Below are 27,528 nucleotides of genomic sequence, written 5' to 3'. Positions count from 1 at the left end.
CGCCTCAGTTGCAAGCAGTGTCCACGCAATTTGATTTTAGATGGACGAATTCATATATAAGTTACTTAGGAACAAAAATGTCAAAAAATCTAAATGAACTGTTTGAACTTAACTATATCCCACTGGTAAGACAGATCAAAAGTGATCTTCAAAAATGGGACAAAGAGATTTTTACATGGTTCGGGAGAACCAATATTATTAAGATGAATGTGATGCCCAGACTGTTATACATAATTCAAACTATACCAATTAAGATCCCTTCAAGTTTGTTTAAGGATCTTAGATCAAGATTTATGAAGTTCATCTGGGCTGGGAAACCAGCAAGAGTACGCCGAGATATTTTAGTACTCCCCAAAGGAAAAGGAGGGATAGGACTTCCAGATCCAATAAAATACCAGGAGGCCTCACACTTAACTAGAGTAGTGGAATGGTGTAGGCTTAAAAACGAAAAACCGTGGATACAGACAGAACAAGCAGCGACAGATATCCCATTGGAAGGATTAGTGTGGATTCCAGATACAGAAATACCAATGGGATTGAGAAAACATCCAATACTAGGGGAGACATTACGAATAACTAAAAGAGTATTCAGGAAAACATTTATTTCAAGAATTCCCAGTCCGCTCCTTCCTATCCTTGGTACCCCAGCATTTCTACCGGGAATGACAGATCCAAAGTTTAAAACAATACAAGATAGAGGTATGAGTAGAATTTGTCATTTCTCGGTAGGCAACCGGTTAATGACTAAAAAAGATATTGAAAAAGGAATGACATTAGGATTAGACCCTTTCAGAATGAGGCAATTAGAAGCCTTTATTAGATCTAAATCAAAGGTATACGTAGAAATAAGGGCATTGACTGAGTTTGAAGAGATCTGTTTGAAAGGAGAGGAACTGAGACATCTGATGTCTTATTTTTATAGTATGTTAATAGAACAGGAGACTTCACAAGATTTGCCCTTTTTACAGGCTTGGGAAAGAGATTTAGGGACTACGTTTTCCCCAGAACAAAAGGATAAGATGCTGTTGTTTAATCAAAAGGCCTCGATGGCAAGCAGATATCAAGAAGGGGGATACAAGATCCTTACTAGGTGGTATAGAACACCAAAAGTGTTACATCAAATTTACCCCCAGATATCAGAGACATGTTGGAGATGTCATGGAGCAGAAGGAACATTATTACATATATTTTGGGAATGTCCAAAAATTAGAGTGTTCTGGGAGATGGTAGCCGATACTATTGTAAGGATTACAGGAATTGACCTGGGAGATAAACCGGCAACTTTTCTGCTGCTGGACATCCCAATGGCAATAGAAAGATTCAAAAATTCTTTGCTGAGACATTTATTGATAGCAGCAAGGGCATGTATCCCGGTTCTGTGGAAAAAAAGCAACCCTCCAGCTAGAGCACAGTGGTTTCAGAGAATTGCAGAAATCCAACAAATGGAAAATTTAACAATGACAATGAGAGATCAAGACGAGAAATATCAGAAGATCTGGGCTCCATATCTAAATTATAGAGAAAGTATGATGTGAAACATTTCGAAATATGATAGAGCAGGCGGGTGGTGGTGGGGTGGGGGGGGAGTGAGGGGGGGGATTATAGTGAAAATTCAAACTTTTTTTTTTTTTTTTTTCTTGTTTGTATATTTATTTATTTATTTTTCTGGGAGGGAAGGGTGAGGGAGGGGGGAGGATGACATGGAATTGAGGTATGGATTGAAATATTATAAGACTGTTATAGCTGTTAAAGAAGTTGTAGATGTAAAACGAAATGTAATGTGAAATCTATGGAAAGAAAAGATGAAAAAATAAAGAATTTATAAAAAAGAAGTACAATTAAATCACACTTGTTTATTAAGTAAAAATAAAAAGGTAAATAGAAAAAGCATAGTCAAAGCATAGCAGGAGTCCAGTAACTGGATAGAGTAGTCAGCCACGCCAGAGTTCAATAACCAGATCGGGTAATCAGCCAGGGCAGAAGTCAGGGATCCAAGTAGAGCAACAGCAAGCAGGATAAGGAGCCAGAAGGGATGTCAGCAAAGCCAGTCTTTAAACAGAACCGCAGGAGATGGTTTCTTGTGATGTGACCAAGGCGAAGGCAGAGATGAAGTGAGCTGGACAGCTTTTAGTAGGCAGGTCAGACGAGCATGATCAGGAACAGCTGGTAACTGTGGAGAGAGATGAGAGCTGGCAATTAGCCGACAGCTGAGCAGCCAGCCCAGAGAAGGAAGGGCTAAGCCAGCCCTGACAATGTCTCAATATGGCCCTACAACCAATGAGCTTCTGTACTGAGCCTGAGTACAGTCCCTGGTTGGTCCAGCGCTATCACATGCAGGAAGTCATCCAAACCAGGTGGCTGTTTTCCTTGGCTCCCAGCACTGATGGAGAGGTGAGAGTGAAGGGAAAGCTGCTAGGAAAAGCAAGGGGTGCTTTAAAAAGCATTTTGGACTAAACATACCCAGGGACAGGGTCAGGACAAGGGGTGGGCATAAGGGACGGCTGCCCTGGGGGAAGCATGTAATGCAGTGATGGGGTGCGGCAAGTTCCTTCTACTATAAAGCTGACAAAAGTAGTGACAGCGGCATCACTACTGTCAGCTCAGTGCTGGAAGCAGAAAGAAGAGGAGCAGAGATTTGGGAGGAGGTGCAGGCTGTGCTCTCTCTCCCCTTCCTTCTCCTAAGCTTGCACATAATGAAGGAGGGAGGGGCGCAATTTGCCATCTTTGCCCTGGGCACAGGATGATCCTGTCCTGGCACTGCCTAGAGACATGATGCGACAGGTCCATCCATTAATGGCCAGATCTTGAGTGGTACTGTATGTCAAATGCTGCTGAACCCAAGGTGAAGAGTTGGGCTTAAAACCTACCTCTGGTTAGAATATAAGATTAAAAAAAAGAAAACCTCAGCACTGTAATAGAAAACACTCTTGCTGTAATACTTACCTGCTCACTGGTACCGTATCAGGCATTTTTCAACCCATTTTCTGTGAGCCCCAGGTGTCAGGGGTGTGTAGCAGGTATAACACCATCATATGGAGAAGCAAAAGAAAAAAAATAATGGCTGTACATTTTTCACCAACATTTTATCAAGATGTCCAGAATATACAAACATTTAAATATAGAAGCCTTCCAGTTCAACCTTCCAGGCAGTCAAGATACTTTAGGAACAGGCACATTTACCACAGGTTTGACCTCAGATCTACAATATTTTGCAGAGTAATGGGAATCACCAGGCCATGTCTCACTTAAAGTGGTTGTAAAACCATTACCTTGTGAAGTGCCTAGTCTCAGGTGATACACAGCAATGAAACAAAACCTCTGATGTACAGTAAGCTGTACCTGTTTATCTGCAGCCCATTCTCTAAAACCTTCTAAAACACACAGATCAATGGCTTTGTCTTAGTTCCAGCAGGCAAGGATGGGCATTTGATGTCACACGCTGCACAGCACAGAGAGGAAAGCTAAGTGGAGGGAAAGGAAACACACTCCCTTCTACACAGTTTCATAAAGGCAAACATTCACAGCTGAGGTTGTCAATCATCATAGGTGTGCTGGAGGAGGGCAGAACTGTCTCCCGAGATTTTGTGATGTGGGGATAACCTGTCAGAAGTGACTCGGGGCAGGGACTTGTGGACAGGGTAGGCAGGTGAGACAGTACTGTTGCTCCTACAACCCATGGTCCCGGAGATATGGGGCTCCTTGCATGTCAGAAGCTACATACAGAGCAGGCAGTTTAACCACTTGCTTACTGGGCACCTAAACACCCTTCCTGCCCAGACCAATTTTCAGCTTTCGGTGCTCTCACACTTTGAATGACAATTACTCAGTCATGCAACACTGTACTCAAATGAATTTTTTGTCCTTTTTTTCCCACAAATAGAGCTTTCTTTTGGTGGTATTTGATCACCTCTGAGGTTTTTATTTTTTGCGCTATAAATGAAAAAAGACTGAAAATTTGGAAAAAAAACGCATATTTCTTTGTTTCTGTGACAGAATTATGCAAATTATTAATTTTTCTTCATAAATTTTGGCCACAATTTATACTGCTACATATCTTTGGTAAAAATAACCAAAATTAGTGGATATTATTTGGTCTTTGTGAAAGTTAGAGAGTCTACAAGCTGTGGTGCGAATCGCACAAAATTGATCACATCTGATGTACTGGTGGCCTATCTCATTTCTTGCGACCCGAACAAGTCAGGAAAGTACAAATACCCCCCAAATGACCCCTTTTTTGAAAGTAGACATTCCAAGGTATTTAGTAAGAGGCATAGTGAGCTTTTTGATGTTGTCATTTTTTTCCCACAATTCTTTGCAAAATTAAGATTTTTCATTTTTTTTATTTTTCTCCAGAAAATTGTCATTGTAATAGGTTGTTTCTCTCACATGGCATGTGTATACCACAAATGACACCCCCAAAAAAATTCTGCTACTCCTCCTGAATATTACAATACCACATGTGTGGGACTTTTTCACATCTTGGCCACATAGAGAGGCCCAACATGCAGGGAGCGCCATCATGTGTTCTAGGAACATAAATTACACATCTAACTTGCTGACTACTTATTACACTTTTGAAGCACCAGGACAATGACACGTGACACTGATAACAGATGGCACTGATACGTGGCAATGATGACACTTATACGTGGCACTGATGACACGTGGCACTGATGACAGATGGCACTAATATGTGGCACTGATGACAGATGGCACTAATATGTGGCACTGATGACACGTGGCACTTATACGTGGCACTGATGACACGTGGCACTAATACGTGGCACTGATGACACGTGGCACTAATACGTGGCACTGATGACAGATGGCACTAATACGTGGCACTAATACGTGCCACCGATGACAGATGGCACTAATATGCGGCACCGATGATGCGTGACACTGATGACAGATGGCACTGATAAGTGGCATTGATGACACGTGACACTGACAACAGATGGCACGTCACACTGACAGGTGGCACTGATGACAAATGGCACTGATACGTGGCACTGATGACAGATGGCACTAATACGTGGCACTGATGACAGATGGCACTAATACGTGGCACTGATGACACGTGGCACTGATGACAGATGGCACTGGGGACAAATGGCACTGACAACAGGTGGCACTGGGGACAGATAGCACTAACAGGTGGCACTGGGGGCAGGTGGCACTGGGGGCAGGTAGCACTGGGGTGGATGGCACTGGGGCAGGATGGCACTGGGGCAGGATGGCACTGGGACAGATGGCACTGGGGCAGGATGGCACTGGGGCAGGATAGCACTGGGGGAGGATGGCACTTATTTTTTACTTTTTTTTTTTTACACTGACGGCCGCTGCAGCCGTTCATCTCTCCCCTCTCACACGCTGTCTGTATGAGGAGGGAGAGCAGCGCTGAGAGATGATCTCATATGTTTACATATGAGATCATCTCGCATTGGACACGCCGATCACGCTGTAAACGTCCGCTGTGATTGGCCGTTTACAGCGATCTGTGTTTGCCTGTCCCCGGGGCGGCGGAGCGCATTGCGGAAGTAAACACCAGGACGTCCAGGGACGGCCTCCCGGACGAAAGCGCCTGCTCTACGGCCGTCATTCGGCTATAGGGCGGGCGCGAGGTGGTTAAATGCAAGCTGGCACACTCTGTTTGCAGAAAACTGAGAGGATGAGCTCACAGTGCCTCTCACTTCTTGTCAGAAGCAATGAGCTCAATGCACAGCTTGGAGTCTTGGACCAATGGTAAAGTACCATTGGCCCAAGCTGTCCAATAAAAATGCTGCAGTGGAGGCACTCCTCTTACTGCAGTGTCATAGAAGGGGGTATGTGTCTAAAAGACAAATACTGCCTGCCAGCCCAGCCCTCTTAAAAATAATTGGAAACATTTTTTTTTTTACTCACCTCTAAATACCTGTTGCTAGGGGGTCCCTCGTAGTCTTCCTTCTTCCTTTCCTGGGATGGTGACATCACTTCCCCTCGCAGCACACAGTCATCTGGGACCTGTCACGTGTCCCAGATGACTCTGTGCGGCGTATCATGGTGCCCTGTGCAGCTCGCGCATGCGCAGTGGGTGCCCGGCTGTGAAGCCACAGCCAAGTGCCCACAGTATGAATGACGGTGCCGCGAGCGGAGCGAGGAACGAGGGGGGCTTCGTTCCCCCGCATCGCTGGACCCTGGGACAGGTAAGTGTCCGATTATTAAAAGTCAGCAGCTGCAGTATTTGTAGCTGCTGACTTTTAATTTTTTTATTTTTTTTTGCTACCAGGAAATACATAGGTTTATGCGTATAAGATTTACCCACAATCCCATGTTTTTCTCACACAGTTAAGAGGGAGAATGAGAATCTGCTGCTAGGTACTGTTATAATCAAGCTAAATCATATATTATTATGCTATATGTTGTAACATTATAATTTATTATTTATCTATTTACTGTGAAATTACTGATTTGAAGTTAGAGCTTCATACTTCAGTAATTTGCCGGTTGAGCCCCCTGCTTGAGCCTTAATCTAGGCTTACCTGTAGGTCAAAGTGGTTTGTAAGGGTTTACAACCACTTTAAGAATGAATTTTTTAAATGTTACTGAAGCCCAGTCATTAACAGTTCACTCCAAGGGTAACCTGTTTATCCCCTTTGGGCCTGAAATTGTATTTATTCGAGTGAAAATATAATTGGTGACTAAATATCAACTTGTACTGTATCTAATTAACCACTAGACCTCCTTTGCCGGGACGACGTCTATTGACGTCGTCCCGTGCACGAGCGGCCTGCCCGCCCCCTGAGGGGCACGCACGGCGCGCTCTGTGATCAGCGAGTCTATGAGACTCGCCTGATCACGGATCGGAGCAAGGTGTCGATCCCGACCCCTTACCACGTGATCAGCTGTCAGCCAATGACAGCTGATCATGTGACACAACAGAGCCGACAATCGGCTATTTTTCCTCCTCGCGCTGACAGCGCAAGGAGAAAAAAAAAGCCGATCACCGGCGGCCGTGAGAGGGACAGTCTCGATCACGGCCAGCTCATCAGTGCCCACCTGCCCCCTGCCAGTGCCACCTAAGTATTAAAGTGCCCCCCATCAGTGCCCACAGTGCCACCCATCAGTGCCCACAGTGCCACCCATCAGTACCCACAGTGCCACCTATCAGTGCCCACAGTGCCACCTATCAGTGCCCACAATCTGCCTCAACAACAGTGCTGCACCCCAGTGCCACATATCTGTGCCCATCAGTGTCATCTACCAGTGCCCATAAGTGCCCATCAGTGCCACCTATCAGAGCCACCTATCAGTGCCCCTTAGTGCCACCCATCCGTGCCACCCATCCGTGCCACCCATCAGTGCCATCTTATCTGTGCCCATCTTTGCCCATCAGTGCCGCCTTATCTGTGCCCATCAGTACTGCCTTATCTGTGCCTATCGGTGCCACCTTATCTGTGCCTATTAGTGCCACCTTAACTGTGCCTATCAGTGCCCACCAGTGCCGCCTCATCAGCGCATTTCAATGAAGGAGAGAAATTACCTGTTTGCAAAATTTTATAACAAACTATGAAACATGATTTTTTATTTTTTATTTTGCATCTTTTTTTGTTTGTTTAGCAAAAAATAAAACTCCCAGCTGTAATTAAATACCACCAAAAGAAAGCTCTATTTGTGGGAAAAAATGATAAAAATTTCATTTGGGTACAGTGTTGTATGCCCGCGCAATTGTCATTCAAAGTGCATCAGCACTGAAAGCTGAAAATTGGTCTGGGCAGGAGGGGGGTTTAAGTGCCCAGTAAGCAAGTGGTTAAAGAGGAAGTAAACCCTGATGGGTTTACTTCCTCTTTTTTTCCCTGCAAAGGTAAAGCATAATGGACTACTATGCATCGCATAGTAGTCCATTATGTGTCACTTACCTGACACAGGAGCCAGCGAAGTCGCCGCTGTCCCCTGTAGTCCGCCGCATCCATCTTGCTGGTGGCGTCTCGCAGCTCCGACGAATCACAGCGGCGAAGCCGCGATGACGTCACTCCCGCGCATGCGCACGGGAGTCGCGTCTCGCAGCTCCGCCGCTGCCATTTGGCGAAGCCGCGATGACGTCACTCCCGCGCATGCGCACGGGAGTCGACAAATTAGGCAAATCCATTCTTGGACTTGCCGCATATAGTGCGCCTGCTCGCCGCTGTCTACGGCGCATGCGCCGTAGACAGCGGTGCCCATTTTCGGGCAAATATCTCCTAAACCATATAGGTTTAGGAGATATTGCTTGGACCTACAGGTAAGCCTTAATCTAGGCTTACCTGTAGGTCAAAGTGGTTTGAAAGGGTTTACTTCCTCTTTAAATTGCAAATAAAAAGCATCAACACTCTGCAATCTGATTGTACAATTTTCTTAAAGCCTTGTACACACGGTCGGAGAATCCGTCGGAACGTGTCCTATCGGACCGTGTCGTCAGATAATCCGACTGTGTGTGGTATGCATCGGACTGATTCCGTCTGAATATCCGTCGGACCCAATTTTCCAACATGTTGGAAATATTTCCCGACCAACTGGGCCGGACGGACATACTCCGATCATGTGTAGAGCATTTTGATCGGACAAAGTGCCACGCATGCTCAGATCAAATTCCTACATCAAAGCTATTGGCTACTAGCCTGAATGTAGTCCCATCGTAACGAAATTACATCATCACGTTCTGAAAGATCGGATTTTTCACCAACTTTGTCCGACCGTGTGTATGCAACAGTTTCGGACAAAATCCAACGGATCTGGTTGGCAAAATCTCCGACCGTGTGTACAGGGGCTTAGACTTACCAAACTTACAACAACTGTGTAGTACAATGGCCGGTTCTATCAGATGTAAATTGAATGAAATCTTAAGGGCCGGTTCACACTGCGGGCGATGCGAGGCGACACGACTCGCCGCTATCTTACAAGTCGCCCCCGTTCTGTACAATGGAACCGTTCTGAGAGGAGCGACTCGAGTCGCTCCGACTCAGAAAAAAGGTTCCTGTACTACTTTCGGGCGACCTCGGGGCGACTTGCATTGACTTCTATACAGAAGTCATCTGCAAGTTGCCGCTGAGGTCGCGGCAGGTCGCGGCGAGGCAAGTCGGTGTCACCTCGCATCGCCTGCAGTGTGAACCGGCCCTTAGGAAGGCCTAAAAACTCCTCGGGTGTGGATGATGATTTTAGCATTTGTTTCGCATAATTTCATAAATAAGACCCAGGTTCTACAGAAATATTTGTATTTTCTTGGCAGATCTGGATGAATGTCTCCACCGTGAGCTTGGTGCTTGCCCACCATCCCATGATTGTATCAATACAGAGGGTTCCTTCAGCTGCAAGCCACACTCTGCCCATCAAACTCCACCCGGACCAGGTAAGGATGTTGGCCTTTATCAGGCAGTGCAATGTGCAGTGACCCATAGCAGCCAATCCGGTTTGATCTTCTACCGTGTTTCCCTGAAAGTAAAGCCCCATACACACTATCACTATCACTATTGTCTGCTGATTTTTTCCTTCAGCTTTACCAAAACCAAGGGCCTGCCTGATTGCATACACATTGAAACCCCTAAGATTTGACCTCATATTATATGGTTTTGGTAAATCTGATGGAAAAAATCAGCAGAAAATCTGATAGTGTGTATGGGGCTTAAGACCTACCCCGATTTTCAAGGAGAGCTGCAATATAAGCCCTACCCCAAAAATAAGCCCTAGTGTGTGTGATTCTGTAATCTAACCTGTAGTTAAATACCTTCGGTATACAGCACCACTCGGCGCACAGCTGATCTCCCCCTCTTCCCCTTCCTGTCAGCAGTGGGATCTCGCCCCCCCCCCCGCAATGCTCGGATCGCGGGGGCAATGGAAGCGCCGAGGGGGCGCTCAGCTGATCTCTTCTTCTCCTGCCTGTCAGTGGGTGATCTCGGCCCCCCTTCTTCTGCAAAGCTCTGATCGTTGCAGAGAGCTCAGGCGGGCTATGGAAGCGCCGACCAGCGACTCAATTGAACAGAAACACACACCTTTTTCATTATATTCTACTGTAATAGAAAAGATTCATGGAGTTTACAACCACTTTTGATTCACTTCACCCTGGGGATTCCTGCCAGGCAGGGAGGGAGAGCGGGAAAGAAGACAGCACATTAAATAGCAAGCCCTACCCCGAAAATAAGCCCTACTGTGTTTTTGATTGCTAAAATTAATATAATATAAATCTTTACCAGCTCCCAGCTTAGACCCTTCCCTCCTGTGCCTCACTAATGGCCAGTAAGGATAGGTAACCCATTATTATTATGGGTCCATAGGTAGCTATGGGAGCTTGTCGAGATTCGAATAATAAAGCAAGGTGGGGCACTCTGCAAGGTGGGTGAAAATCAGGGCTTTTTTCTCAGAGAATAGGTGCAGGTATGCCCCCCGTATGAGTCACCCCTTGTCTCTGCCCCCTACCCACCTCTGATCACTGTCCCTTGATTCTACCCCCTACCCACCTCCCAGTACCACCCCTTTTAGATAATAAAGAACCAAGTATCATTTGTGGTGCCAAGTATGGAATTTGTTCATGATAATAAAAGCAGTAAGATAGATCCCCTGCAGTCAGCAACAATAGATTCCCTCAGCAACAATAGATTCCCCCAGCAACAGTGGACTCCCCCAGCAATACTAGAGCCCCCCCCCATCAACAATAGATTTCATAGCAGGCAGTATTATTAGACCCCTCCCTCAACAGTAGATCCCTCCTAGCCACATAAGACCCCCCCGGCAATAATAGATCCCTCAGCAGCCAGCAACAATAGACCGCACAAGCAACAGTTGACCCCCCAACAACGATAGATCCCCACCAGCAAAAAATTTTTTTTCCAGCAGTCAGCCTCAATAGACCTCTGCCCCAACAGTAGATCCCTCCAGCAACAATTGACACCCCCCAGCAACAATAGACCTCCCCAGCAGCAAGAAATCCACCCGTGCAACAATAGATCCCCCAGCAGCCAGCAACAATAGGCTCCCAACACCCCTTGCCATTACATACATTCAATGCTGGAGGTGCGCGTTACCCCCTGCTTTCCCACTGAAAAAATAGCCCTGGTGAAAATACATATAGTTAGCTATGTTCATGTGACAGGTCACATGGCCAGGACTAGGGATGAGCTTCGAGTTCGAGTCGAACTCATGTTCTACTCGAACATTGCCTGTTCGCCTGTTCAGCGAACAGTGAACAATTTGGGCTGTTCACAGCAAATTCGAAAAGCCGGAACACCCTATACAAGTCTATGGGAGAAATCTAAAGTGCTCATTTTAAAGGGTAATATGCAAGTTACTGTCCTAAAAAGTGTTTGGGGACCCGGGTCCTGCCCCAGGGGACATGGATCAATGCAAAAAAAAGTTTTAAAAACAGCCGTTTTTTCAGGAGCAGTGATTTTAATAATGCTTAAAGTGAAACAATAAAAGTGTAATATTCCTTTAAATTTCGTAGCTGGGGGGTATCTATAGTATGCCTGTGAAGGGGCGCATGTTTCTGGTGCTTAGAACTGTCCCTGCACAAAGTGTCATTTGTGCAGGAAAAAAAGTATTTTAAAATCACTTGCGGCTAAATTGTCGGGTCTCCGTAATACAGAGAACACTCAATAAGTGTTCTCTGTATTAGCCGACAATTCATTCATTGATTAAAAAAAAAAAAAAAAAAAGCGTGGGGGTTCCCCTAAATTCAATTACCAGGCCCTTCAGGTCTGACATGGATATTAAGGGGAACCCCATGTCAAATTTTTAAAAAAAATTGACGTGGGGGTCCCCCCAAATATCCAAACCAGACCCTTCAGGTCTGATATGGATATTAAGGGGAACCCCGCATCAAATTAAAAAAAAAAATTGACGTGGGGGTCCCCCTAAAAATCCATATCAGACCCTTTATCCGAGCACGCAACCTGGCAGGCCGCAGGAAAAGAGGGGGGGGACAAGAGAGCGGCCCCCCCTCCCTCCTGAACCGTACCAGGCCACATACCCTCAACATTGGGAGGATGCTTTGGGGGTCTGTGACCCCTCAAAGCACCTTGTCCCCATGTTGATAAGGACAAGGGCCTCATCCTCACAACCCTGGCCGTTGGTTGTGAGGGTCTGCGGGTGGGGGGCTTATCAGAATCTGGAAGCCCCCTTTAACAAGGGGACCCCCAGATCCCGGCCCCCCCCCTGTTTGAAATGGTAAGGGGGTACAAAAGTACCTCTACCATTTCACAAAGAAAGTGTCAAAATGGTTAAATAAGACAAACACACTTTTGAAAAATTCCTTTATTAAAAATGAAAAAAAAAAAAAAAAAGATTCCAGCGGTGCTAATCCACTCTTGCTATCCAGCGATGGATCTCCGGGGTCCAGCGATGGATGATCATATCCAGCGACGGGGGAATCTCTCAGTCCAGCGCTGTCCATACATCCTTCTTCTGTCTCCTCTCCGGAGACACTGCAGAGAGCACAGCGCTGACGTTTCTTATATTGGGAGGGCGGGGCCACCCGTCACCTGACCCCGCCCCTCTGACGCTGGGGTAAATTTGACACGGGGTTCCCCTTAATATCCATGTCAGACCTGAAGGGCCTGGTAATTGAATTTAGGGGAACCCCCACGCTTTTTTTTTTTTTTTTTTTAATCAATGAATGAATTGTCGGCTAATACAGAGAACACTTATTGAGTGTTCTCTGTATTACGGAGACCCGACAATTTAGCCGCAAGTGATTTTAAAATACTTTTTTTCCTGCACAAATGACACTTTGTGCAGGGACAGTTCTAAGCACCAGAAACATGCGCCCCTTCACAGGCATACTATAGATACCCCCCAGCTACGAAATTTAAAGGAATATTACACTTTTATTGTTTCACTTTAAGCATTATTAAAATCACTGCTCCTGAAAAAACGGCTGTTTTTAAAACTTTATTTTGCATTGATCCATGTCCCCTGGGGCAGGACCCGGGTCCCCAAACACTTTTTAGGACAGTAACTTGCATATTACCCTTTAAAATGAGCACTTTAGATTGTGAACGTTCGAGTCCCATAGACTTTAATAGGGTTCTAAAGTTCACACGAAGTTTAGGTCTGTTCGCAGGTTCTGGTGCGAACCGAACAGGGGGGTGTTCGGCTCATCCCTAGCCAGGACAAGGAGAATGAGACCTCACTCCCCAGTGGGCATCCATGCTGACAAATGGTCTGTAGCTGTTCTGCAAAAGGGGATTCATTGATCTACACAGTCTCTCCATGATGCCTGAAGGAGTAGTGCCTGGTGCTGGAATGCTCAGCAATCCACCATCAGGGCACCACCTGCCACTCTGCAGGATGTCCTGGATCCAAGAAGAGGTAGCTGCCTTCAGTCAACCGCTACTTATTTCAGGGGCCCCCGCCAGTCACCACGTGGCCTAGACCCCATACTCACTGCGTGGTTTGCTATGGTCTTGCAATGTAGTTCTACCAATTCACCTCTAGGTGTCCACTTTTTTGTTCCTCATTCTGTCCAAGCCTGTAATTATGTCTCTAGCTACAAATCATTTTCTTCATGTCCAGGTATCAATGTAGGGCCAAGTCTTTTCTACCCCAATGGATCTACGAACCACAGTGCTGTACTGCCTCCTACAACTCCTCCTCCTTGTTGTGAGTACATTTTTATAATATAAATTGGTAAAAAAAATGTAATTAAAGAGTACACGTTTTTGAAAGCACCCGTATCCTTTCAAATTTGCACTCCAGTGAAATCGCTGAATGAACAGAAAATAATACACATAAAGGGACCTGTTTTACCTGTTAAAAGATTTGTGTATCTGTTCATCCAATTCTGAGATTCACACAAATGTACCACACAGCGCAACCCTAGGAGACCTGATTTTTCTCTGCTTCAGTTCAGCAAAAATTGCTGGTCTTGTTCCTCCTCCAGCCTGTGACTGGACAGTGAAAGAAGAAGCTGCAAACTGATGAAATATAGCGGTTGATTTACTAAAGGCAAATAGACTGTGCACTTTGTAAAGTGCAGTTGGTGAATTTGACTTGCGCTCCATGTGCTGCACAAGGAGCCAGTCAGTTGTGTTGCAGTGTAAGCGCCATGCTGATGAGATATAGGGGCTATAGCAGAGAAAGGGTATATAGCAGAATGAGATATAGGGGTCAATTTACTAAAGACAAATAGACTGTTCACTTTGCAGTTGCTCCAGACCTTAGTAAATCAGTTAAATCTTCACTTTGCAAAGAATACCTAATCACATGCAAGGAAAACAAAAAACAGCATTTTTGCTTGCACATGATTGGATGATGGAAGTCAGCAGAACCTCTTCTGCTCATTTACTAAGCTCTGGATCAACTGCGTTTGAAGAGTGCAACTGCACTTTGAAAAGTGCACAGTCTATTTGCCTTTAGTAAATCAACCCCTATATCTCATTCTGCTCTCTGCACCTATCAGCATGGGGCATACACTGCAGCACAACTGATTGGCTCCTTGTGATACACATGGAGTACAAGAGGCTGCTATCAAGTCAAATGCAGGTACTTACACTGCTTGTATTTAAAAAAAAAAATACACTTAAAGCAGATCTAAACTGCTTGTTACATAGTTACATAGTTAGGTTGAAAAAAGACACAAGTCCATGCAGTTCAACCATAACAAATAAATAAATAATAATAAAAAAAAAATCATACAATCCCATATACACAATCCTTCACCTGCAGTTGATCCAGAGGAAGGTGAACCCCCCCCCCCCCCCACCCCCCCCCGCCCCCAGAAAAAAACATGATTCAATTTGCTACAGCAGGGGAAAAATTCCCTCCTGATCCCAGAGAGGCAATCAGATTTTCCCTGGATCAAATTTACCTACAAATGTCAGTACCCGTACATTTAGAAAATAATCCAGGCCTTTATTAAAGCAATCTACTGAGCTGGCCAGAACCACCTCTGCAGGGAGTCTATTCCACATTTTCACAGCTCTTACCGTGAAGAAACCTTTCCATATTTGGATATGAAATCTCTTTTCCTCTAGACGTAAAGAGTGCCCCCTTTTACTCAGTTTTGACTGTAAAGTGAATAATTCAACACCAAGTTCACTATATGGACCCCTTATATATTTATACATGTTGATCATATCCCCTTTAATCTCCTCTTCTCAAGAGTGAATACATTAAGTTCCTCTAATCTTTCCTCACAGCTGAGCTCCTCCATGCCTCTTATCAGTTTGGTTGCCCTTCTCTGCACTTTCTCCAGTTCCCCGATATCCTTTCTTGAGAACTGGTGCCCAAAACTGAACTGCATATTCCAGATGAGGTCTTACTAATGATTTGTATAGGAGCAAAATGATCTCCCTCTCTCTGGAGTCCATACCTCTCTTAATAATAATATAAAGGACGTTGCTTGCTTTGGAAACCACAGCTTGGCATTGCATGCTATTATTGAGCTTATGTTCTACCAAAACCCCCAGATTCCATTGATTCCCCCAATTGTACCCCCCCCCCCCCCCAGTATGTATGCTGCATGCACATTCTTAGCCCCTTTACATGTATCAACATTAAACCTCATCTGCCACATAGTCACCCAATTAGGCATTCCATTGAGGTCAGCTTGTAAATTGGAGACATCCTGTAAGGACGTTATTCCACTGCATAGCTTGGTGTCATCTGCAAAGACAGAAGTGTTTCTTTTGATCCCAGACCCAATAACATTGTAAATAAGCTCCCTCCACTCCTCTTCTCTTTTGTGCCATCATTTTAAAAGAAAACATGCATATGTACAGATGGGCTCTTCCAGGCATTTGGGAGCTGGAAAAGACTTAAGGCGTATCTGTGCATTTGCTGAAGTTTCCCCCACATGTGTACAAATGCTGCCAGCTTCTGGTGGATGGGCAATATAGCGCCCACTGGCATTTGTGAGCATGCACATAAATCCATCACGCATGCTCATACACTGCAGAGTTGTGGTTTAGTGACCCATTGCCTCCTGGGATAGCTGGGATGCAGCAATCCCAGGAGACAGCAGAGCTCAGTCTAGGCTGGAAGCCCAGAAGTGCTGCCTGTCAACACAAAAAACAACCAATAGGAAACAATTAGAAACCCCTTAATTAGCATTTGTTTAAGAGGGACAGAACAAGGCGCTGCTTGTTTGAGTTCAATGCCACTATAGGGATATATTCATGAATACAGATCTGCAGATACATATTATTATGGGTCCATAGTTAGCCATGAGAGTTTGTCAAAATTTGAATAATAAAGCAGGGTTGGCCACACATGGTGGGTGAAAATCAGGGCAATTTTTCTCAGAGAATAGGTGCAGGTGCTCCCCCCACCTGATTAACTCCTTGTCTCCACCCCGTACCCACCTCCGAGCACTGTCCCTTGGTTCCACCCCCTACCCACCTCCGAGCACTGTCCCTTGGTTCCACCCCCTACCCACCTCCGAGCACTGTCCCTTGATTCCACCCCCTATCCACCTCTGAGCACTGTCCCTTGGTTCCACCTCCTACCCACCTCCAAGCACCCCTTTTAGAGAATATAGAACCAAGTATCATTTGTGATGTTAAGTAATTTGTTTGGAATGTGTTCATGATAACAATAAAAGCAGTAATAAAGCAATAATAGACACCCCCCCCCCCCCCAGCAACAATAGATTTCATAGCAGGCAGCATCAATAGACCCCTCCCTCAACAACAGATCCCTTCAAGCAATATAAGACCCCCGAGCAACAACAGACATCTCCCAGGAGCTAGCATTCCCCCATGTTCTTGCTGAAAAAAGCTCTAGTGAAAATATATAAATATATAGTTGGCTACATTCATGAGACAGGCCACATGGCCAGGAAGAACAAGACCTCACTCTTTGGTGGGCATCCATAATGTCAAATGGTCTCTAGCTGTTCTGCAAAAGGGGGTTCATTGATCTACACAGCCTCTCAATGATGCCTAAAGAAGCAGTGCTTGGTGCTGGAATGCTCAGCAACCAACCATCAGGGCACCACCTGCCACTCAGCAGGATGTCCTGGATCTAAGAACACACTAAGCCCTTGTACAAACGGTCGGACATTCCGACGGAAAATGTCTGATCGGACCGTGTTGTCGGATAATCCGACTGTGTGTGGGCTCCATCGGACTGTTTCCGTCAAAATATCTGACTGACAAAGTTTTAGAGCTGGGCTATAAAATTTTCCGACAACATGATCCGATCGGACTGTGTCCGATCGTTTGTAGAGAATTCCGATCGGACAAAGTGCCACGCATGCTCAGATCAAATTCCTAGACCAAAGCTGTTGGCTACTAGCCTGAATGTAGTCCCATTGTAATGAAATAACGTCATCATGTTATGAACGATCGGATTTTCCGACAACTTTGTCCGACCGTGTGTATGCAACACCAGTTTCGGACAAAATCCGACGGATTTTGTTGTCGGAATGTCCGAACGTGCGTACAAGGGCTAAGAGTAGCTGCCCTCAGCTCCCCGCTACTCATTTCAGTGGCCCCCACTAGTCACCACATGGCCTGGACCCCATACTCACTGCGTGGTCTGCTACAGTCTTACAACGTAGTTCCACCAATAAGTCACCTCTAGGTGCCCACTTTTGATGTCAATTGGATCTTCGTTTTTGCTGCTCATTCTGTCCTATCCTGTAATTATGTCTCTAACTATAAATCATTTTCTTCATGTCCAGGTATCAATGTAGGGCCAAGTCCATTCTACCCTAATGGATCTACAAACCACAGTGTTGTATTGCCTCCTAGAACTTCTCCTCCCTGTTGTGAGTAATTTTTTATAATACAAATGGATAAAAAATGTAATGAAATAATAAACTTTTTTGAAAGGATTCTTATCCTTTCAAATCCTCACTGCAGTGAAACTGCTACTGTAAATGAGCAGATACAATACACATAAAAGGACCTGTTTTACTTGTCAAAGGATTTGTGTTTCTGTTCTTCCAGTTCTGAACAGCTGTGCTGTGTGGCAGACCTGATTTTTCTCTGGTGCAGTTCAGCATAAATTGCTGGTCTTGTTCCTCCCCCAGCTTGAGACTGGACAGTGAAAGAAGAAGCAGCTGATGAGATTATATCTCATTCTGCTCTCTGAATTTATTAGCTTGGCGCTTACACGAGGATTGAATCATGGAAGCTGTAGTTTGTGAAAGAAACTTTACTAAGACAGTCAATGGACTATTACCAAGGAGTGCCAGGTATAAGGAGGAGCAAAATTTGAATTTTTCTGTGTTGAATACTCGGGTGAGTTTATCTTTGCTGTAAGAAGACCAAGATGTGCCCATTGCTACTTCTGTGTGCACATCAACCCGCTATAAGCCTGCGGTTGAGACAAAGACCAGCACTCTGTTAACTTGTGTGCTGAGGACTGAAGTCGCTTCAGGCAGATCCAGAAGTGAGCTGACTTCTGTACAGCGTGATCACAGTTGCTGGGACTGGACAGAATGCTTTGCTGCCATTATTCTATCACTGCCAGAAGGGACTAAGTACATAGGGACTGGCCATCTAATTAGTAGCCTTACCAACTGCATGCACACTTAACTGGGCCTGTGCTTATGTGCACCACCATAAAGACTGGGCCCTAAAACTAGCTGGCTGAACAACTAGCACTAAGGACTGATCACTCAAATAGCTGTTCTACAGAAACTGTATCTATTTCCATAGTAAGAGGTGCCTCTCTTATCATCATAGTCATTCATATATAGAGTGCACTCTAAAGTGGATATAGCCTCCTGTTTACAGAGGAGTTATCACAGTATTGATTATCATTGCTGTTATTGTTTTCTAATGCCATTGCTTATTACTGATTTTGTGGAAAACCCGATTTACAATAATCTAGCTGTTTAGAACTCCATTTGCTGATTTGCTTACTGATTTATGTGCATACTGCTATTTACTCAAACTTGTGACAATGTATTGGGTTAATTTACCAGTCTGATGTTTGCTTTTTGATACTTAATCTTGTGTGCAGGATATCTATATTTGTGTTCACAGTAGCAGTGCAGGATCCATTTGCTTAACCTAATGTGTCAGAGGGGCTGAGGTTTTTCACAGAGTCAGGAAAGTGCATAGCTCCCAACTGTCCCTGATTTTGAGGGACTGTCCCATAGCTCCCAACTGTCCCTGATTTTGAGGGACTGTCCCTGATTTGGAGCAATGTCCCTCTTTCCTCCTCATTTGTCCCTCATTTTGGTCTGATCTATACAGTTGTATATAAAAGGCACTTTTTATCTTTCAAAACATGTTTCTCAGTGCTAAACCTTTCATTCAATTTCTAAATTGCTGCACTTGTAAATTTCAGAAGCCAATATAAAGGATTAATAGTGGTAAAAAAAGCATGTGTGGGTTTAACGAATCATTTTTTATATAATTCTCCCTTTAAGGGAGCGTGTTCAATGCTTACATACTTTTTGCAAATAGGTGTCCCTCGTTCCCATCTCAAAAAGTTGGGCGGTATGTAAGTGGCAGTTATCAAGCATCCATCTCCTTCCTAAATATGTTGTTGGAATGGCTGTTGCCCAGTTGACAAGGACTTTGTCCTATAGGGGACAGAACAGTGAAAGAAGTAAAGATACTATTCCTTACGGTGATTATTGTCAATGTAGGGATCCTGCCCTACAAATTGTGTTGTTGCTAAACTGTAAACCCCCTAAACTGATATTTACCCTTTTCCAGGCTCTTCAGGTCTTCCCTAAGCTCAGTGGGTTGATTGCCTCTGCCTATTACTGTGAAGGAGGTTGCAGTAAGCAGAGAGTGAAGGGCAATTACCTTGTTAGGAATACTTATCTGACTCATTTATTCCCTGAAGTCTTTGCTCAGAGGTATGGTTTGGGAAGATGATAAAGTTTGGGAACGCCTTCCCAGAGTGTTCTTTCTCCCCTGGGGGCCCTCCCTGTGGGGATGTTTGCGTGGAGTATTGCTGATTGGGCCTTGGTTCAGCCTGAAGGCCCAAAGATTTAGGTTGGAGCAGGAGTGAATACCTGAAGAGTGTTTAAAAAGAGCTGCCGGAGTGTCGCAAAAGAGCTAGGCAGAGCTGCTATCTGGACCTTGTAAGAATTATTTTCCCACAAACTCAGGTATCTTTGTCTGCTTACAGAGGGACAAACACCAGATGTAAGAGAAACAAGGACTGCAACTGTTCTTATAGGGCCATAGATTTTTCTGTTTGCTCTCTCACTACCAGCATCTATTTGGAGGCCGCCCCTTTAAGCGCCAGCTTCTATACCAAAACTCCTGTCCTCTATTTCTGCTTTTTGGGTGTCTTGAACCTCTGAAGATTGAGAAATTAGTCCACAAACCACCTGGGGGACCACATGTCCCACCCAGCGGTCCATGATACTTTCTTCTTCTTAGTCCGAAAAAAAAAGTATGTAAGTCCCCCCTAGTGATAAGAGGTTATCATGGCCAGGGATTATATAGGTGACCTTACATAGAAGATGGGGCTATCCCTATATGTTGTGTTATAATATTCAGGCCAGGTTGCCAACCAGGGACCTGGCTCTGCTCACTTGTACATTTCAGGAGGTTAAGAGCCTAAAATGGGTCCTCCTAGTAGCACTCTTCTCACACGCACACAGGGTCCATGGCACCATCAGTTCGCTCACCAGGACAGGAGTTACACATTACTATGGATACTTGCGAGGCCTTACTTTATTGAGGTTCCAGGTGGGTCCCTAGGTCAGGTCATGAGATGCAGCAGAGGACCTTTGGTGGTAGCCCAGAAATCCAAGAGGAAAGTGTCTTGACCTTATAGACCATACCTATGGAAATAAAGATTCATAAGACCAGGTTATATTGTTCCAATCTTCATATGTCCAGTTTTGGTGATCTTGTTCCCACTGCAGCCTTATCTTTCTTTTCATGGCTGACAGAAGTGGAACCTGTCATGGTGCTCGGCTCTTGTTGCCCATTTGTCTCAAAGTTTGACCTGTTGTTCATTTTGAGATACTTCTCTGCTCAGCATAGTTCTAAATTTTGGTTATCTGAGTACCGTACCCTTAATGTCTGCTTAAACCAGTTTGGTCATTTTGTTCTTCCCTCAACAACAAGACATTTCGATCTGCAGAACTGCAGTTTTATGGATGTTTCTTGTTTTTCATCCCATTCACCCCCAGAAAACTCCAGAGACTGCTGTGCGTGACAATCCCAGAAGATCAGCAATTACTTAAACCAGCCTATCTGTCGCCAACAATCCTGCCAATCCTGCCATGGTCATGACTACTCACCTATAATTTTCATAAGGCTATGCTTTATTAATTTAAGCCCCTAAAAGCTGGTTTTGAATGCCTATTTTCTTTTTCAGCTTTACAGTATATCACCTATGCTACTCACCTGGATATTAGACAGTGAATACGCATCATTACACCACTAATTCATAGTCCAATGGACTAACAGGTGACAGATAAAACTGCAAAGCTGAAATAGGCCACGTGTCATCTGCTGGCTTTATGTGCATCGGGTGTGTAAATCACAAGACTGACTAAAATGAATAAAAAATGATTTATTTATTACAGGTATTTACATATTGTCAACAATTTCCACACTGCTTTAAATACAAATTGTTTGCCAGCTAAAGGGGGTCATGTCTATGTATATTCTTATGGTTATTGTTTGCTTCACGCACATGGATGTTTGCAGGCGCAAATGTCCTCTAGTGTAAAATTTCCAATGTTTTCCTGTGGGAGCCACAGGTGGTACATATAGCCAGCTATGGAAATGAGGTTGTACACATTTTTCAACCCGGCAAATGCAGATGATTTTTTTGAACGTATTGCGCATTCCCTGAATGTGAAGCTTCAGTATTTGGCAAATACATCATACGTGCTGTAACGAAACATCTCATACTCCGCTTGAGTGCTTTCGTCATGTACCGCTTCCTCCAGTCTGAATATAGGTATTAGACGTTCCAACCGCTGACAACCAAGAACTAGACAGTACTCGTTTTGGCTGCTGAATATGAATTGTTTATTTGAACACAGGCACACAGAGATATTCAAACTTCTCCTCAGTAGACTGTCCAATCAGCAGGAAGAGCTGTTGGAGGAATTCCCCCCCCCCTCCCCTCCCGCAGCTAATGTCCATAGACATGTACATCCCATAATAGGTTGCTCCCAAGGCAGATAGACACAATAGAATGCAGCCACACCCCAAATGACCCAACAGAGAGCACACATCATAGTATGAGACAATATATACACACATACATACAACATTCCAGTGTGGTTGTACAGTGAGTCCGATTAGTACAGATCAGACTGGGGTTCTCGGTCACCCTGTGCCCCTAATAGACACAGGGTAACTTAGACATAGAAAGTGCATGGGGAGCTAAAACAAGGCATTCCCAAACTCTGGGTTCCAAGGGCCCCCCGCCCAAAGTGACTCCCTTCACACATGCATACACCACATTTGCGCCTGCAATCATCCATATGCATGAGCCTTATTGTCAGTCCTTTGAATTGCATACTCTGACTCTTTGCAATCTTTTCTTCTTTCATTGCAGACTGCTCCAGTTTTCTTAATCACACCGTCAGTAATGTAACTACTAGCGGATTTCACATTAGGTGGAGCACTGACTGTCCTGACAACCACATTTATAATATACAGATAACATCTACAAAGGAAATTCACAGGAACGACAATGTATCCGGCACATCTCTGAATATAAGTGGCCTGAATTATGGGGAACTATACACTGTACAGGTCACATTCCTCACCTGTTCTGGAGAGACACAGTTATGGGAGGAGAAAGTGAAAACAGGTAAGTGGCATCATGCATGGGATTTTCATCATATCATTCAGGCCTCATTCCCATTGCAGCATTGACAGCATTGATACTCTTGTGTGCCAGTCATTTAAAAGGAAAAGTTCACCTTTTGGAACATGCTACATGTTCCACCCTAAATACGGGTGGAACATTTAACAGGTACTAGCTCCTTATTATTATAACTAATTAGAATTATTATTACTATTATACAGGATTTATATACCGCCAACTGCTTGCGCAGTGCTTTACAACATGGGGGCAGACAGTGCAGTTACAATACAATTCAATACAGGAGGAATCAGAGGGCCCTGCTCATTTGAGCTTACAATCTAGAAGGGAGGGTCAAGTGGAATGAAAGGTAATAACTGTGGGGGGGGGGATGAGCTGATGGAGAAAATGAAAATAGAGTTGTTAGGTGTGGGTAGGATAGGCTTCTCTGGAGGTATGGAGGTATGAGCTGAAAGCTGCAGGGTTTGTCTGCAGAAGTCTGACATTGCACCTCTGATCACCGATGCAATGCTTTCCAGGCACCTGCAGGGAAGAAAATATTAAACGCACATTTTTTCTGCAAAAATACATTCATTTATTATGTTTTCTAAATAGGTGAACTTCTCCTTAATGGGCTCGCTCACCCCAGCAGTTTTGGCTTAACCAAGCAGTTCCAATGCAAGAACAAGACAATTTAATTAGCCTTATGTTCTAGGGCTTTAGTTCACACCAATGAGCTGTGTTGTTGTGCGCTGAGAAGAGAAGGACCTGTTACATTCTTGCAGAGCATGCTCCAATGCGCTGTAATACATCGTAATCCACTGCAATGCATAACAAGTGCATGCAACAGTGTAAAAACTAGCTAACTGCGGGTATGAATATATTTGCACAGTTACACAGGAAAACTGTAATTATGCATATACTACATCTGTGGGATCCCTGTGGAAGCCGGGAATCGCCATAGTAGTCTCCACTCCTCCAGCGATCGTCGCTGTCTTCTGGGTCTTGTGTATAGTAGCCACAGTGAGTTACCCACTCAGCACAGTTGCCATTCACAGAATGCCCTGCATTTTTTTTCTTAATCGATGCAATGTATACCCTGATTGGATGAGGTGAAGAGTTGGGACAATTTCATAATCTGGTCCAATCAAAAAATGCTTTGCATTTACTGAAAAAACAAATGCAAGGCGTTCTGTAATTGCATCCATGTTGAGCCGGTGAGCTGTAGTTTTTATGTACCACTCGCCACAGAATCCCAAAGAGAGCGGCAATAACTGTAGCATTAGAGACTACTAGACTGCTTCTCTGCTTCCGCAGGGATCCCACGAATATGAAATATACATACTTTTATTTTTCCAGGCTGGACCAATGTAAACTCTAAAAATCCATACCTTGAATTAAGCTTTAATAATGCAGAGCATGTACACAAACAAATACCAGAGCAATGCAAAGCACAACAAATACCAGCATTCTTCACGCACCTGTTGATGTGAATGAGCCCTTAATGGCATTCCAACGCACCTTTGTTGCAGCGCACTACAAGGCAGGATAACCTTCACATATACACACACACACGCAGTGATCTTTTTCTACCACTAGATGTCAGTATAATGCTTTCTGACCTTTCCCTAGTTCTGCCTTGCATTTGATGCTAGAAGTTGTAGTGAGCAGATAGGGATCATGATCTTTCAGCATTTAGCAAGGCATTTAAAGGAGTCCCCCGGGCAAAACAGAAAATTCTGTAACAAACGGGCAATTTGAATAGTTATTACCTTTGCCAGCTTTATCTTTCTGGATGCCACTTTTTTTTCTACAACTTTGCTTGCTTCATGTCTGCGGGAATGTTGTTGACATTCATGAATGGGTGAACCAGTTCATGTTCAAGGCGATGTTCCTTAGAAATGTCTAGTAGCCAATCAGTGTACTTCCCAGTCATTGTTATAGCCAAACTGAACACAGCACATCAATTGGTATAATGTAGTTGCTTGTGTATCTAGCCCAACCCTCCATACTCCTAGATATAATCTATGGGACCACAAAAAAGCCCCTTCTGTCCTGTAAAAGTTGGGAATAAAAAAAATAAATAAATCTCACCACTCCCCCACTCCCAAAATACAACAGCAACAACAAAATATAGAGTAGTAAATGGAATAGTGCTGCTCCAGGTCAGCCCACCGCCTCAATCCCATGCACACTTCCTGTTTGGGTGCAAGCTCAGTTTATCACACTGGACATAATGTAAGCATCGAAATTTGGACAGCTGCACTCCAAATAGAATCCATCTTTATTGTAGCATAAAAAGCAACATAGTACAGTAAAAAGACACTGTGGGGAATGAGAAAAAAGTCAACATGTTTCGTGCTGTATCAGCACTTAATCATGACTCCCATTGGAGTCATGATTAAACGCTGATATAGCACGAAACACATTGACATTTTTCCATTCCCTACAGTGTCTTTTTACTGTACTATATTGCTTTTTATGCTACAAAATTCTATTTAGGGTACAGCTGTCTGGATTTTGGTGCTTACGAAAAAAAAAGGGGAGGTCGTACAAACGGTTCTCTGTAGTGGTTATTATCTGCAACATCTGAATTGCTTTGCTGAAAATTACAGAGGGACAAATACTGAATGGAACCCTGAAGATCGAAAACTGGAACCTCACGGAACCCCTGCAAAATCCAAATTCTTCAGAGTATGCAGAGTTTGTGAAGACATTCACTTCAGAGGTAAGATCTTATACCTGTCATGTTCACCCATTCACAGCACAGCATAGAGATGTCCCCATTGGGAAATTTGATCCTGGGTCCTGCTGTGTACCAGATACAGAGAAGATAGACACCACCCCTGGGAAAGGTCGAAGATTCAGGGAGATGACCTCAAAGTAAAAAGGATTATTTTACGAAAAGAGTACATAGTGATATTACATAGTCGGTAAGGTTGAAAAAATGCACCAGTCCATCCAGTTCAACATGTGGTGTGTGAGCATGCTTGTGTTGTGCTCATTAAGGTGTCTATCTAATAGTTTTTTTGAAACTATTGACGCACCCTGCTTATACCACTGCTTGTGGAAGAGAATTCCATATCCTTACAGCTCTTACAGTAAAAAACCCTCTACCAGTGGCGGCCGTTGCTCCATCGGTCGGGGGGGGGGGGGAGGGACAGACAGGCTTGACCACAGACACCTCCCCCCGAGTCTACAGCCCGCCACCCCACACTATCCTTTCCCCTCATTGGTTGAGCCCGCCACCGCACACACCATACCCCCCCGGTTGCCGGCCCGCTCGTCCTCTGTCCTGCCAGGCCCCCCATCAGCCCTGCACTTACTTCATGCAGGTCACAGCTGTGGCGGCAGCTTCCCCCTCCATCTCCTCCTCCGTGTGCTGGCTGTCACTTCTCCTCCTGGCCAATCTCGTATTTGGACTCCCGGCCCATCGGGTCTTAGGACTTCCAGCCAATGGGATCCCACTTCCTGACTGACTGGGAAGAGAAACAGGAAGACATTAGCAAATATTAATTTGCTAAATTCACACAACTGGGTGGGCTCAGTGCTCTGTGCCCGAGCCCACCCTTCTTTGAAGTTAATTAGAGCCTCAGGTTTTAATCACTTGCTTAAAAAAAAAATATTTTTTTTAAATCCGTGTGTCCAGCACCCTACATGTAGATTAGGGGTCAAACACATGGATTGGGGTGGGGGGGGTGGCACCCATGCACCCCTAATGAGTGGCCACCACTGCCCTCTTCCAATTTCAGTGAATGGCTGCATGTCTTTATAAAAATTCCCTTTCACTGAAAAATGTGTTCCCTATGCTAGGGTCACCAGTATGGTATTGATATCATATCCCCTCTCAAGCATCTCTTCTCCAGGGAGAATAAGTTCAATGCTGGCAGTCTTTCCCCATAGCTGAGGTCCTCAAGTCCCTTTATTAGCTTTGTTGGCCTTCTTTGGACTCTTTCCAGTTCCAGCACATCCTTCCTGCGGACTGGTGTCCAGAAATGGATGGCATACTCAAGATGTGGCTGGACCAGAGTCTTGTAGAGCGGGAGAATTATTGTTTTATATCTGGAGTGAATACTCTCTTTAAAGTGGTTGTAAACCCTTACAAACCACTTTGACCTACAGGTAAGCCTAGATTAAGGCTTACCTGTAGGTCCAAGAAATATCTCCTAAACCTATACGGTTTAGGAGATATTTATCTGAGGACAGCCACCGCTGTCTACGGCGCATGTGCCGTAGACAGCGGCGCGCAGGCGCACTGGGTAAGCCGCAGATCGCGGCGATATGCTGCAAGTGTCGGCTCCCGTGCGCGGGAGTGACGTCATCGTTGCTCCGGTGAATCACAGCGATGGAGCAGCGAGACCCACCAAGAAGATGGATGCTCGGAACTACAGGGGACAGCGGTGACTTCGCTGGCTCCTGTGTCCGGTAAGTGACACATAATGAACTACTATGCGATGCATAGTAGTCCATTATGCTTTACCTTTGCAGGGAATGAAAGAGGAAGTAAACCCATCAGGGTTTACTTCCTCTTTAATGCATGCCAATATTCTGTTTGCTTTGTTGCATCCCAGTGCTGAGCCTATCATCTACTAGGACCCCCAGGTCCTTTTCCATCCTAGATTTCTCCAGAGGTTCTCCCCCTTGCGAATAACTTGTGTTTTTATTTTTAGCCCCCAAGTGCATTACTTTACACTTTTCAACATTAAACCACATTTGCCATGTAGTTACCCAACCTATTATTTTATTTAAGTCTTCTTGTAAGATTTACACATCCCGCTCAGAAGTTATTACCCTCAAATATTGAGATTGAGCTGTTTATCCCATTAT

General features: G+C 44.6%; 1 protein-coding gene across 2 annotated transcripts in view; it reads left to right on the top strand.

Annotated features, from left to right (window-relative positions):
* Positions 1–27,528, top strand: part of UMODL1 (uromodulin like 1) — a 104,967-nt gene that overhangs the window by 32,223 nt on the left and 45,216 nt on the right. Inside the window, exons 6-10 of one of the 2 annotated variants that reach the window (XM_077479837.1) lie at positions 9,245–9,364; positions 13,522–13,608; positions 17,633–17,719; positions 22,450–22,707; positions 25,317–25,429. In XM_077479837.1, the coding sequence (XP_077335963.1) occupies positions 9,245–9,364; positions 13,522–13,608; positions 17,633–17,719; positions 22,450–22,707; positions 25,317–25,429 (665 nt within the window). The remainder of the gene's footprint in view (positions 1–9,244; positions 9,365–13,521; positions 13,609–17,632; positions 17,720–22,449; positions 22,708–25,316; positions 25,430–27,528) is intronic. The other variant, XM_077479838.1, reaches the window with a different exon arrangement.

This window comes from Lithobates pipiens, unplaced genomic scaffold, assembly GCF_037356315.1.
Source record: "Lithobates pipiens isolate NorthernLeopardFrog02 unplaced genomic scaffold, aLitPip1_a1.2 Scaffold_16, whole genome shotgun sequence".
NCBI classification, from domain to species: domain Eukaryota; kingdom Metazoa; phylum Chordata; class Amphibia; order Anura; family Ranidae; genus Lithobates; species Lithobates pipiens.
This window is presented reverse-complemented; position numbering and strand designations above follow the sequence as displayed.